Here is a 14,077-nt window from a genome sequence, read left to right as displayed (position 1 = left end):
AAACCTACAGTCCATAATCAACCGTATTATATAAACCTGTGCAGACTGACTCGTTCGAGGGTACAACTCTGATATTCCATTTACAGATAATACATGTTCACTAAATGCAATCTGGGAGAGTAGATGGTCACCGGCAATGGCCTTACCTCGTCTTTCGATTGAAAGAGGAATTCCCTCCCATCTGTTGACCTAGAAGAGGAGACATTTGTACTTTTACATCTGATCGCCATCATTCCTCTACAATACATTTTACGAACACTGGAGGAATCCTCACCTGAGCTTGAAGACGAACTTCTTTTTCTTGTACTCATTAGCCACCTCACAGGTAGCTCCATGTAGGTTAAGCAGAGGTTCTCCCCCATGTGTAGCCCCTGAACTCTGACTCTTTGCATCTTTATAAACCCCCAAGTCCCCTTTGTTTAGTACACAGTACAGGTTTACCCAGGACCTGCGGGAACACAACAGAAATATGTAAAGCACAGGAGTCACCGGCCATTTACACAGACTTCCCTGTATACACTAGAAGCCTTGTATATGCCACCAAGGTCTACACTCACCTATTTGAGGCTTTTTTACTTGGACCATCCAGCTCATGTTTCCTGAAGAGGTAACCTTCTTGCTGTATTGTATGGGTGGGAGGAGGAGGAGGTGGTGCACTGCTCTGTGCAGGGGCTGAGCGGGATCTCCGTGCTTCACCTGGTGGTTGGTTTGGGTCCTTGGGTCGAGGTCTTCTCCTGGGCTTCGGTCTGTCTCTTGCTCTTGGCCGATCAGGTCTTGGGGTCCTTTCCTGGAGCTTTTCTACACCGTTGGGTAATCGTGCAGGAGAATCTCTACTCTGGAGGTGAGGAACAGAAAGAAGTGGTCCTCAACCAATATTCAGTGGTTGCCCGTCCCAAAAAAGCCTGTGCTTTCTAGGAATACTGCTCCATCGGACATGGCTGACATACACATATGTTATATCTGGCTATACATATGGAAATTTGCTGACCATTCTATATTATATAATGGAAAAACATAGACAGAGGCTGCAGGTAGGGAATACTTACTGAAGGGTTATTCTGTGCTGCTTCTTTTTCCTGCAGCTGCTCCACAATGTCCGCAAGTGTCGCCTTTCTAGAAGAAGAGATAATCAGACCATTCATTCTTGCAGCTTCCAAATATATAATCCTCTCGTGTCTTAAAGGGTTTCTACCATCAGAATTTCTGTTAGGTAGCTGACTGACCTTAGCGATGTGCTAATGTCCGCACTACATAAGTGTTGTTTATACATTTGTCCCTGCGGCCGTTCTCCTAAAAAACACACTTTTACAATATGCTAATGAGGCTCTAGGTGCTATGTGGGCGTAGAATCAGCACCTAGAGGCTCCGTCTACTCACCCTTTATCCCGCCCAGGTCCCCTGTTCTGCCCGCCCTGCTCCTCTTGATTGATGTCCAAGTTCGCTGGCTCGCTGAAGAAATCCAGATTCCTCACTGCGCCTGCACCAACTACGTCACAGTGAGGAAGCCAGCACCAGGAGCGTGTCCTTTACTCACTGCGCCTAATACAGAAGTGGACGGCGCGGGATTTCTTCAGCGAGCCAGCGAACCTGGACATCAATCAAGAGGAGCGAGGCGGGCTAAACGGAGGACCTGGGCGGGATAAATGGTTAGTAGACGGATCCTCTCAACACCCTCATAGCCCCTAGAGGCTCATTAGCATATTGTAAAAGTGTGTTTTTTAGGAGAACGGCCGCAGGGACAAATGTATAAAGAACACTGTTATGTAGTGCTGACGACAGCACATCGCTAATGTCAGTCAGCTACATAACAGAAATTCTGATGGTAGAAACCCTTTACAAGGGACATGTGTATTGTCAAGTATTAAAGAGGTTGTTCAGAATTAGAAAAACATGACTGCATTCTTCCAAAAACAGCACCACCCCTGACCATAGTATTGCAGCTCTGCCCCATTGACTCCAATGGGGATGAGCTGCAAAACCCACACATAACCAATGGACAGGGGTGATGTTGTTTTAAGAAAAAAGCAGCCATGTTTTTTTCTAATCCCAAAAAATAAAGAAAAGCCTTTATGTGAACTTTCTGTCATTTCTCTAATGGTTTCCTGGATATAATTGTTTAAGTCACTCCATGTATTCTACCTTTTATTTACAGTCTCAGCCATCCGCTTGCCCAGGGATTGTCCAGGATTGGAATAATGTGGCTGCCTTCTTCTAAAAACAGGACACCTGTGCCTGCTGGACCCCACTGACTATAATGGGATGCATTTGGAATTCATCCGGAGAAAAATTGCTGCACACAATGGTTTTTGTCCAGTCAAATCCCGGCATATATGTCAGGGAGTGACCGGATTCCCGCCACATCCCATTGTAATCTATGGGGTCCAGCAAGACACAGCACTATCCACTGTTTCTGCGCCCATCAATATATTTGTATAGATTAATCATGTCCCCCCTTAGACGTCTCTTCTCAAGACTAAATAAATTTAATTATTTTAATCTTTCCTCATAACCAAGACCCTCTAGGGCCCTTATCAGTTTAGTCGCTCTCCTCAGTACTTTTCCAGCTGCAGGGCATCCTTTCTATGGACTGGTGCCCAGGACTGAACTGCATATTCCAGATGAGGCCGCACCAACGCTTTATAAAGTGATAATATTACATCCCTGCCCCGCGAGTTCATGGCTCAATTAATGTATGACAATATCCTGGTGGCCTTAGAAGCAGCTGATTGACATTGTATGCTGTAATTTAATCTATGATCTACAAGGACACCCAAATCCTAGCGTTATGCCATAAAATAAGACGGGATTCGGGAATACTGCTTTAATGTACAGACAGTGGAGATGTCTATTTTCTACGGCTTGTAATAAGCATCATCTGCACAATAACCAATATATGCAGAAATACAGCCTTCTTAAATTGGATCAAGATGATCTGCAAAATGCTTACCCTCCTTGTCTGTCAGGTTCATTCCTTGGTGTTTCTTGCTCGCTGGACTCTTGTCTTTCTGGCCTCCTTTCGTGTCTTTCTCTTCTTCTATCAGGAAGATCATGTTTTGGGGTCTCTTGCTCACTAGAGCCCTGTCTTTCCAGCCTCTTCTCATGTCTATCCCGCCTCCTCTTCTCCTCTACCTGCTCTGGTTTGGGAACCTCCTGCTCACTGGACTCCTGACGTTCCAGCCTGCGATCATGCCGCTCTCTCCTTCGCTCTGTATGTCGACTTGGTTTACTCTCTGCTTTCTCCACGGTTAAGCTCGCCATAACCTGTGCAGCTTTTGTTTCTGATCTCTCTGGCCTGGATCCTTCCTGAGCAGGTGGTGGTTTCTCTGTTACCTTGGCCTCCACGTGATCTATCTTTGGCTGCAGCCTTTCTGGTTTCATCTCCTGCCGTACATAACCCACTCTGGTCTCTGCTCTGGTTCTATGGCTGTCCATCTGAATCCCATTCGGGATCGACAGGCTGTCCTTTTGATCGGACCTGTCATGGATAGTCTGCTGTGCAAGGGGTGATGGACGCATTGAAAAGTCAGTTGTGTCAGGAAATACTTTACGACCAAGGAGCGGGGTTGCTGGTTGCTTGCTTTGCTCTGCTTTCATCTTCTCCAGCTTGCAAAACAGAAAGGAAGCAAAATGGTTTCCAAGACTTCATTACACATGCTACCCCTCCCCCTTCCATTCCTACTTCATGTACTCCTTACTGTAGTAAGCCGCCTCAGGGAGCTGAATCTCTCTTCCCAAGCTGCTGCTGTTTTACGGAAGGCCTCATGTCTTCGAATTAGCTGCTCCACCTCATCCACGCTGTTACCTAGCTCTGGACTCTTCACTATGGGTTCCTGTGCTGTTAGCCAGGCATCGGCCACCCCAGCTTCCTGGGCAAACTGGTGGACTTCAAGCACTGTATTATGGAAAGAGAAGTTATAAGTACACAGCCACAAGTTAATGACTTCTAGCCTTCAGTGGTGGCTTCCTGCAGATAGTAGAGCTACAATGGCAAGAGGTGCCACCTGCCCTTCTATTCTACAGTAAGTCACTCTACTGGATCTCCACAGCAGCATGGACCTCCTGCCAGTAGGGTTTGTTACCTAATCTTACTTAGATGTCCTCACATTGCCATAGTTCGCCCAATGCATTGCATCTGCCAGTTATATAACGTAATGCAGAAAGAGGTGACACGTGGGAAGACGTGCAGTAGACCACTCCATGTCATCCCAAACCTCTAAAAGGGACACTTAATGCTGCCCATTCTGGTAAACAGATTGACCATTGCAAATTGTGCAATGCATGATGGTTCAGTCTTTGGTAAAAGTTTCTATCCTACAACCTGTTCAGAAGGTTGTGTCATTTAGAGGGAATATTGCACATATAAAGCTGGCCACAGACCTTACATGATAGTTGGCCAAAGACTAATCTGACTGGCAGCTAAAAATACTTTGTGCCAAACACTGGCCTACATACTTTGCACTGAGTTTATCACGTATTTTAGTGAGCATGGGTTAGCAGAAAGTGTGGGTGGCTTAAACATGCCTTGGTGCATTTTTGGAGTAAAACAGCTGATTTATAGGTGGCATCATCCTAAAGGGGTTGTCCCACAAAATATATTCTACAGTTTTCAAACCAGCACCTGGATCTGAACACTTTTTTGTAATTGCATGTAATTAAAATTTTTGTATAGCCACTGAATTATTCAATAAAATGTATCTGTATAGTGTTGTTACCTACTCCTTTGTTTTTGTTTTTCTTATTTCTTTGACCTGTTTACTGAGATGGCCGCACATGCTCAGTTTCATCCTTCAACTACCCCCTGAGCTGTGATAGGGAGAGCATGGACACGCCCCCTGAGCTGTGATAGGGAGAGCATGGACACGCCCCCTGAGCTGTGATAGGGAGAGCATGGACACTCCCCCTGTGCTAGCAGCTTCATATAAATCTAGTAGAGCAATGAATGTGGAGATCTCTGGATCCATGTGAAGTACAGGGCTGGGTCTAGCTTTGTAAGGCTACTTTCACACTTGCGGCAGGACGGATCCGACAGGCTGTTCACCATGTCGGATCCATCCTGCGGCTATTTCGCCGTGCCGCAGCTCCATCCCCATTGACTATAATGGGGACGGGGGCGGAACTCCGGCGCAGCATGGCGGTGCACGGCGAAAGGCCGCCGGACTAAAATTACTGCATGTCAGGCTTTTTAGTCCGGCGGCTTTCGCCGTGCTGCGCTGGAGCTCCGCCCCCGTCTCATTATAGTCAATGGGAACGGAGCGGCGGTCCGGCGGCATGGCAAAATAGCCGCAGGACGGATCCGACATGGTGAACAGCCTGTCGGATCTGTCCTGCCGCAAGTGTGAAAGTAGCCTTAGAAAGAGATTGTCATGTCCTATATGATGTCTGAATTTCATTTTTTTTTACATTAATCATGAGATAACCCCTTTAAGGTGACCATACTACATTTGTCTAAAGTTGATCAAAATGGCTGATTTCATCCAAAAGGTACATTTGTCATGTGAACTATCGTTTTAGCTGACTTATGATAGACCATTATCGTTTGAAAAGAAGTCTGTTGCGTTTAACATTTTCGGCTGATAGATCAGATGAAAGATCTTTTGCTCAAAGAAAGATCGTTTGTGGACGAAAGATCTTTCATTGAAAGAACATTCTCGGAAAGATCTGTCGTCCATCACCCAGCTTTATTGAACGTGTATGGGCAATTTGAAGAACTGTAACGGCCAGTATGGACTAAAATGTGTCTGGCCGTGTCTACGACGGGAACGTTCACCAGATGATTGTTCAACCATCAACCAAATTCCACCTGATGTGTATGGCCAACTAGACCGTCTACAGAAGTGACAGATTTATCATCCAGGCTTACTTTTAGACAATATTAGTAAATCTACCCCACTGACTTCAGTGGAGGAAAAAATGTAGAGGCTCATTCAGACGGCCGTATGTTATTTGCCGTCCACAAATATCAGGATCAGTTGTTCAGCAAAATCTTTCGAATTTCAGCAAAAAAAACGTAATGTTTGTTTCCGTATTTTGCTGATGCGAAAAAAAATGGGATGTATCATTTTAAGCGATTGTTCACACGACCGTGCTGTGTTTTGCAGTCCGCAAATTGCTGATCCGCAAAACACTGATGCCGCCCGTGTGCCTTCCACAATTTGCGGAAGGCACACAGGCGGCATCAGTGTTTTGCATACTGCAAAACACAGCACGGTCGTGTGAACAAGCGCTTAAAATGATACATCCCATTTTCTTTTTTCCCATTATAGAAATGCCTATTCTTGTCTGCAAAATGGACAAGAATAGGACAGGACTCTTTTTTGAGGGGCCACGGAACGGAGCAACGGATGTGGACAGCACACTGAGCGCTGTCCGCATCTTTTGCTGCCCCATTTAAGTGAATGGGTTCACACCCGAGCAGCAAAAAATGCGGCTCGGATGTGGACCAAAATCACGGTCGTGTGAATGAGCCCTAATAAAGATTCAAAGGTGACACGACAGGGCATTAACGTTTGCGGACACAGATCCGCAAAATATGGATTGCATACGGAACACATTCTGTGTGCAATCTGCATTTTTGTGGAACCATAGACTTCAATGGGGCCACAGACCGCATTTTGTGGACAAGTATAGGACCTGTTCTATCTTTTATGCAGATGTACGGAGCCGGCATACGGGAGCGGATAGCACAGTGCTATGCGGTCCCATAGAAATGAATGGGTCTGCATCTGATCCGCGGAAAGAAAAATACTGTCATGTGAATGGGCCCTAAAACATAGTTGTTGTTTTTTTGTTGGTTGTATTTCATGGTGTCATGGAACCATGAACCAGACGTACAACAAGAGATAAGTGGAAATAAGAAGGCTTTATTGAAAATCAAGCTGTAAGCAAAAGTCCAAACAGATGGCTAAACCGAAGCAGGGTCTTGCGTAGACAGAGGTCAGGAACCAGAAGGGTAGTCAGACGAAGCCTGGATCAGGAACCAGCAGGGTAGTCAGACGAAGCCAGGATCAGGAACCAACGGGGTAGTCAGACGAGGCCAGGATCAGGAACCAGAAGCAGCAGCAGTCTTAGAAGCATGTGAACACAGGAGGACCAAGCAAGGAACTGAAGCCACAGACCTCCTATATATATGAGCTAGGCATCCAGCTCCTCCCAGTGGGAAGGAGAAGCCGCAGGGTGGGAGGCTACAAGAAACCCAGAAACCAAGATGGCCGCCAGCACATGTCAAACGAAGGAGAACAGTAAGAAGGTAAGACCATGACAGTACCTCCCCCTCAAGGGCCCCTCCTCCGCGGAGTAAGGAACGGTTTCTGAGGGAAGCGTGCGTGGAAGGCTCGGAGCAAAGCAGGAGCATGGACATCTGCGGAGGGAACCCAGGAACGCTCCTCTGGACCATAACCACGCCAATGGACCAAAAACTGCAACCGACCGCGGACCAGGCGTGAGTCCAGGATATTGCTCACCTCATATTCCTCACGATTGCCCACTTGGACCGGACGGGGCCGAGGAACCGAGGAAGTGAAACGATTACACACCAATGGCTTCAACAGGGAGACATGAAACACGTTGGAGATCCGCATGCCAGGAGGAAGCGCAAGGGCATAGGCTACCGGGTTTACCCTGCGAAGCACTCGGAAGGGACCAACAAAGCGAGGCGCCAGCTTGGGAGTGGGCACTCGAAGGTTGAGGTTGCGGGTGGACAACCATACACGGTCTCCGACCTGGTAGGAAGGAGCGGGCGCTCGTCTGCGATCAGCCTGGAGTCTCTGGCGCTGCGCAGAGACCTCAAGGGACCTCTGGATCTGTATCCAAGAAGCACGTAGGACGGAAAGGTGATCCTCCACAGCCGGAATATCCTGGGGAGAGAATACCTCCGGTAACACGGCAGGTTGGAACCCATAATTGGCCATGAAGGGAGACGTCCCAGAGGAAGAGTTCACCGCCGTGTTCCTGGCAAACTCAGCCCAAGGCAGGAGGTCAACCCAATTGTCTTGGTGATCGGAGACATAGCAACGAAGGAATTGCTCCAAGGCCTGATTGGATCGTTCTGCGGCCCCATTGGACTGAGGGTGGTAGGCCGAGGAGAAAGAGAGATGAATCCCCAACTGGGAGCAAAAGGCGCGCCAGAACCTGGACACAAACTGACTCCCCCGATCCGACACAATCTCCTTGGGCAAACCGTGCAACCGGAAGACCTCCCTGGCGAAAATCGTGGCCAACTCTTGTGTAGAGGGTAACTTCTTGAGAGGAACACAGTGGCACATTTTGGAAAACCGATCCACAATCATGAGAATGACCGTATGGCCTCGGGATGCAGGGAGGTCCACAATGAAATCCATCCCCAGGTGTGACCATGGGCGCTCTCCGGTGGCTATGGGTTGCAAAAGGCCCAACGGAAGGTGCCGAGGGGACTTACTCTGGGCACAAACGGAGCATGCCGCTACATATGCGGCGATGTCGGAACGTAGAGAAGGCCACCAGAACAGACGTGAAACAGCCCAGGACAGCTGATTCTTTCCAGGATGCCCCGCGGCCTTGGAGTTATGGTAGGTTCGCAACAACCGAGTGCGCAACTCCTCAGGCACAAAACACCTGCCGTTGGGTCTCCCAGAGGGAGCACCAGATTGAGCCGCCAAAATCTGCTCACCCAGGGGAGAGGTCAGGCTGGTGCGAATGGCGGCCAGGATCTGATTCGGAGGTATGACCGAAGTCGGAATCGACTCCTCCCCGGACAGCTCGGAGTACTGCCGTGATAAGGCATCCGCTCTGATGTTCTTGGAACCGGGTAGGTAGGAGACCACGTAATTAAAACGTGACAAGAACAGAGCCCATCTGGCCTGACGTGGTGTCAATCTCTTGGCCTCAGAAAGGTAGGTCAGATTCTTGTGGTCCGTCAGGATGAGAACCGGAACCACCGAACCCTCGAGCAAGTGCCTCCATTCTTTAAGGGCCTGCACGATGGCCAATAACTCCCTGTCACCAATCTGATAGTTGCACTCCGCGGAAGACAGTTTCCGGGAGTAAAACCCACAAGGAAGCAGAGGACCCTCTGGTGTTCTACGCTGAGACAGAAGGGCGCCTACTCCCGTCTCAGACGCGTCCACCTCGAGGACAAAGGGCAACCCAGGGTTGGGATGCGACAGAATCGGAGCCGACACAAAGGCGGACTTTAGAGCCTCAAAAGCTTGGATGGCCTCGAGCGGCCAGACCTGGAAATTACTGCCCTTCCTGGTCAGATCCGTGAGAGGCTTGGCTAGCATAGAAAAGTCCCTGATGAACTTCCGATAATAATTGGCGAAGCCCAAAAAGCGCTGCAGGGCACGGAGACCACTGGGCTGGGGCCACTGTAAGACAGCCGAAACCTTCTCAGGATCCATGGAGAACCCCTCAGCGGAAATGATGTAACCTAAGAAGGTTACCTGGGATCGGTGAAATTCGCATTTCTCAAGCTTACCGAACAGCCTGTTCTCTCGTAACCGTTGCAACACTCGTCTGACATCCATAATGTGGGCCTCCATGGATTCAGAATATACCAAGATGTCATCCAAATAGACCACCACACACTGCTGCAACAGGTCACGGAAAACATCGTTGATGAATTCCTGGAAGACTGCGGGCGCATTGCACAACCCAAAGGGCATAACCAAGGATTCATAATGACCGGTCCTGGTGTTAAACGCGGTCTTCCACTCATCGCCCGCCTTGATCCTTACCAGGTTATATGCCGCCCTCAGGTCGAGTTTGGTAAAGACCGTGGCCCCTTTGAGGCGATCGAACAGCTCGGAAATCAAGGGTATCGGGTAAGCGTTCTTGATCGTGATGCGAATGAGACCCCTGTAATCGATGCAAGGCCTCAACTCACCGCCCTTCTTTTTCACAAAGAAAAATCCAGCCCCTGCCGGGGACGAGGATTTGCGAATGTGTCCGCGTGAAAGCGCCTCCCTCACGTACTCCTCCATGGCCTCATTCTCCGCTACCGACAGTGGATAGACTTTGCCACGAGGAGGAACGGCACCAGATTGTAACTCTATGGCACAATCGTATGGGCGGTGCGGAGGTAGGGCAACCGCGCGCACCTTATCGAATACATCCCGGTACTCTTCGTATTCAGGAGGCAACAGAGAGTCCGAGGAAGTACACAGCAACTTGACAGGCCCATGGATGCAACTAGCCCCACACTGCGGTGACCACGAGAGGATCTCGGCCGATCTCCAATCAAAAGTCGGATTATGCTTCTGGAGCCAGGGGTACCCCAAGACCACCGAGTAGTGTGGAGACGAAATCACCTGGAGACAGACCGACTCTCTGTGAACGGCACCAATGGCTATCCCCACTGGAAGGGTCTCATGAGTCACGTGTGGCGGCAGAAGGGGTCTGCCGTCTATCGCCTCAAGAGCCAGTGGGGAACCTCGAGGCTGCAGAGGAATGGAATTGGCGGCAGCGAACACACTATCAATGAACAAACCACCAGCACCAGAGTCCACCAACGCCTGGGTCGTCACCGAGCCCCCGACCCAGGAGAGGACAACAGTGATCAGTGGTTTGTCAACACGGGAAACCGGGGACGAGGAGACTCCACCCAAGATCTGCCCCCGACAGGATCTCAGGTGCGAGCGTTTCCCGGACGGTTCGGACATGCCAACCGAAAATGCCCACCGAGACCACAGTACATGCATCGGCCCTCGCGTCTCCGGAGTACCCTCTCCCCCTCGGACAGGCGAGCAAACCCCAGCTGCATGGGTTCACCCCCAGACGAGTCATCCCCAGGAGGCGTGGGAGGAGAGGGAGGCACGGGTGGGACAGCAAACGTAGGCGCCAATCTGTTAGAAGACCTCCGCAGGCTCTCCTTAAAGGAAGGTCTCTCCCTGAGTCTGGTGTCAATCAAAATCAGGAAAGAAATAAGAGACTCGAGCTCCACTGGTAGGTCCTTAGCTGCAACCTCATCCTTCAAGGCATCCGAGAGACCATGAGAGAAAGCAGCGACCAGAGCCTCATTATTCCAGCCCACCTCTGCTGCCAGGGTACGAAACTCAATGGCGTATTCAGCTACGGATCGTGAACCCTGTCTGATGGACATAAGGAGCTTCGCAGCAGAGGCAGCACGAGCCGGCACATCGAATACCTTCCGAAGAGAAGCAACAAAACCGGAAAACTCGGCAACCACCGGATTGTTGTTCTCCCATAAAGGGCTGGCCCAGGCCAAGGCCTTGTCCGAGAGCAGCGAGATCAAGAAGCCCACCTTTGATCTCTCAGTAGGAAAGGCATGTGGCAGCAACTCGAAATAAATGCCCACCTGGTTAAGGAAACCTCGGCACTGAGTTGGCTCTCCCCCAAAGCGCTGTGGAAGGGGGGCAGAACCGGTCATACCCCGAGACACCGCAGGCGCAGCAACAGGTGTCGGGGTAGACTCTGGCGCAACAACCGGAGCGGCAGTAGGAGCGGGCCCAGGAACGACAACCGACCCATCGGCAACGGAAGCGAAATGAGCCGTGCGTTCAAGCAGGGTTTGCAACGCCACAGCGAACCGACCCAACAGGTGATCCTGCTGATCAAGTCTGGCAACCAGCGTAGGTAGCGAGGATGGCCCTGTACCGTCAAAATTCATGGCTTGGTCCTAATGTCATGGAACCATGAACCAGACGTACAACAAGAGATAAGTGGAAATAAGAAGGCTTTATTGAAAATCAAGCTGTAAGCAAAAGTCCAAACGGATGGCTAAACCGAAGCAGGGTCTTGCGTAGACAGAGGTCAGGAACCAGAAGGGTAGTCAGACGAAGCCTGGATCAGGAACCAGCAGGGTAGTCAGACGAAGCCAGGATCAGGAACCAACGGGGTAGTCAGACGAGGCCAGGATCAGGAACCAGAAGCAGCAGCAGTCTTAGAAGCATGTGAACACAGGAGGACCAAGCAAGGAACTGAAGCCACAGACCTCCTATATATATGAGCTAGGCATCCAGCTCCTCCCAGTGGGAAGGAGAAGCCGCAGGGTGGGAGGCTACAAGAAACCCAGAAACCAAGATGGCCGCCAGCACATGTCAAACGAAGAAGAACAGTAAGAAGGTAAGACCATGACACATGGTCTCTCATTAGATCGAAGTTGGTTGATAATTGAGCAAACGGTAATGGTCTGTCGTCAGTTGGCTAAAACGATTGTTTGTTGTAAGATTTCACCCGATAAATGTTTGTTTTGGTTGAAGTCGTCGGTTTTGATCAACGTTAGCCTAATGCATATAGCCAGCTTTGTTCTGTAAGGTGCACAATTGCTATTTTTGGGGCAATGACGTAAATCTGCGTGGAGGGTTTTATAATATGTGTGTTTCTCCCCCCCCCCCCTCCTATGAAGACTGCATTCACTGCAATATAACATCTGCCCATTCTGGTAAGCTCCCAGTGTGAACAGACCCTATGCGGTGCTGAGCTGTAGCACATTAACCCTTACATACACCTAACGCTCCAAAAATAAACCCTTTCACAGACGGGCAGTTTGTAAATCCATTGAACTGTAAATCCATTGAACTGAGCTCCAATCCCTTTCATATACCATGTAGATTGCAAGCCCTCACGGGCAGGGCCCTCTCCTCCTGTACCAGTCTGTAACTCGTCTTGTTCATGCTTAGTGCAATTGTCTGTATTATGTATGTGCACCGCTTATCATATGTACAGCGCCACGGAATAAATGGCGCTTTAATAATAATAATAATAATACAGCAGGCATACATAAGTCTTATTATTAACTTTCTCATAGTCAATTCTTAGAAGGAAAAAGAAAAACACGTCATGGCATCCATCGCTCTGCGGTTAACCCTTGCGTAGAAAAAGTGTTCAGTTAACGCAGTTGTACTCTTTACGTGGACTCCATAATCGGCTGCATCATTAACCCTTCAATGACGGGGGCCTCCATCTCTAATGCTGTATTTATTACACCTTATCTATCGTGACGTTTTCTCGAGGGCCCTACATTTTGGGGGCATGCTGATGCAGTTAAATGCTCTCTACAGATAGAGCCCCATACATTTAGCTCTTAAGTCTCCCCCGCATTCGTCGGGGGAGAGAGGACGTGGAAATAGAGTGGGAGCTGTAAAGGTTTCCATGGCAACCCTAATTAGCTGGTCTTTAGATGGCAGGGGGCTGCCCGCCTCGTTTTTTTTTTTAATCAGGAAGGGGGATTAAGTAGGACATTTTGTGAAGTTGAGTTACATAAAAATGAAAACTAAAGAAACACGTAGATCGTCCATTAGATGCTGGGCCCCTGACTACGTGGATTCACAATACCAGATTCCGCATCACGAAATTACACACTTACTTTGCTGCAGCCACTCCCAATGTTTCTGCCATTTGTCCAGCATCTCTCTCTTCTTGGCCATCAATCTGTCCAGACTCTGCTTGATCTGGAGGAAAAATTGAATATAATGTAGAGTATTATGGAAATGTCCTCCATTCACATTGGCCTATGCAACTGCATGCAAACTGGGTCAACTGAATGACCATGTCAGTATCTTCTAACCAAGGTACAATGCAATAGGGGGAGCACTAGAAAGTGTCATCTGGACGTACAGTCTCCACATAGTGACTGTATTGCAGTTTTGACACAATTTTCAGAAAACAATGCAATTCTTCAGCAGATTTTATGCCATTTTTGGCCATATCCTAAAACGTTTCTACTGTTGACCCATTACAGTGCCGCTCAGTTTCCCTAATGAGCTGGCTGATCTCCAATAAAACACATTAGAGCCCGAGAAGTCATGAATAGGAATATTAAGAGGATCATTTACGGAAAGGTTCCTTCAGGTTGGTCGCCTGGTTATAGAACATCTGTTAGGGGTGAACAATGAGGCTGCCTGCGCGTGACGCAAATTAGGTGCTGTTTTTCTGCACAGAAAAACTGCAGTGTGATACAGTACCAGCAAAATGTATGTAATTAGGTTTCTTAGTTGCAGAAATTGATCCGCTGTGCGGATTTTGAAAGCCACAGCATGTTAATTGTTGCATTTTTTTGGGCGCGAATTTCACCCTTTTTAATAGAAGGGTGAGATCTGCAGTAAAACCACATACAACTCCAAAATAAATAGTGCAGTGTTGT

The 14,077-nt window shown here is 48.8% G+C and overlaps 1 protein-coding gene across 1 annotated transcript in view; it reads right to left on the bottom strand.

The window, feature by feature from the left end:
• Positions 1-14,077, bottom strand: part of SPTBN4 (spectrin beta, non-erythrocytic 4) — a 98,262-nt gene that overhangs the window by 3,709 nt on the left and 80,476 nt on the right. The window contains exons 30-36 of the mRNA XM_044274826.1: positions 13,301-13,385; positions 3,696-3,892; positions 2,948-3,603; positions 1,047-1,113; positions 558-835; positions 275-448; positions 147-189 (exon numbers count right to left, since the gene is read on the bottom strand). Of these exons, the coding sequence (XP_044130761.1) occupies positions 147-189; positions 275-448; positions 558-835; positions 1,047-1,113; positions 2,948-3,603; positions 3,696-3,892; positions 13,301-13,385 (1,500 nt within the window). The remainder of the gene's footprint in view (positions 1-146; positions 190-274; positions 449-557; positions 836-1,046; positions 1,114-2,947; positions 3,604-3,695; positions 3,893-13,300; positions 13,386-14,077) is intronic.

This window comes from Bufo gargarizans, unplaced genomic scaffold (assembly GCF_014858855.1).
Source record: "Bufo gargarizans isolate SCDJY-AF-19 unplaced genomic scaffold, ASM1485885v1 original_scaffold_2086_pilon, whole genome shotgun sequence".
Classification (NCBI taxonomy): Eukaryota; Metazoa; Chordata; class Amphibia; order Anura; family Bufonidae; genus Bufo; species Bufo gargarizans.
The sequence above is the reverse complement of the archived record's forward strand: the minus strand, read 5'-3'. Positions and strand labels throughout refer to the sequence as shown.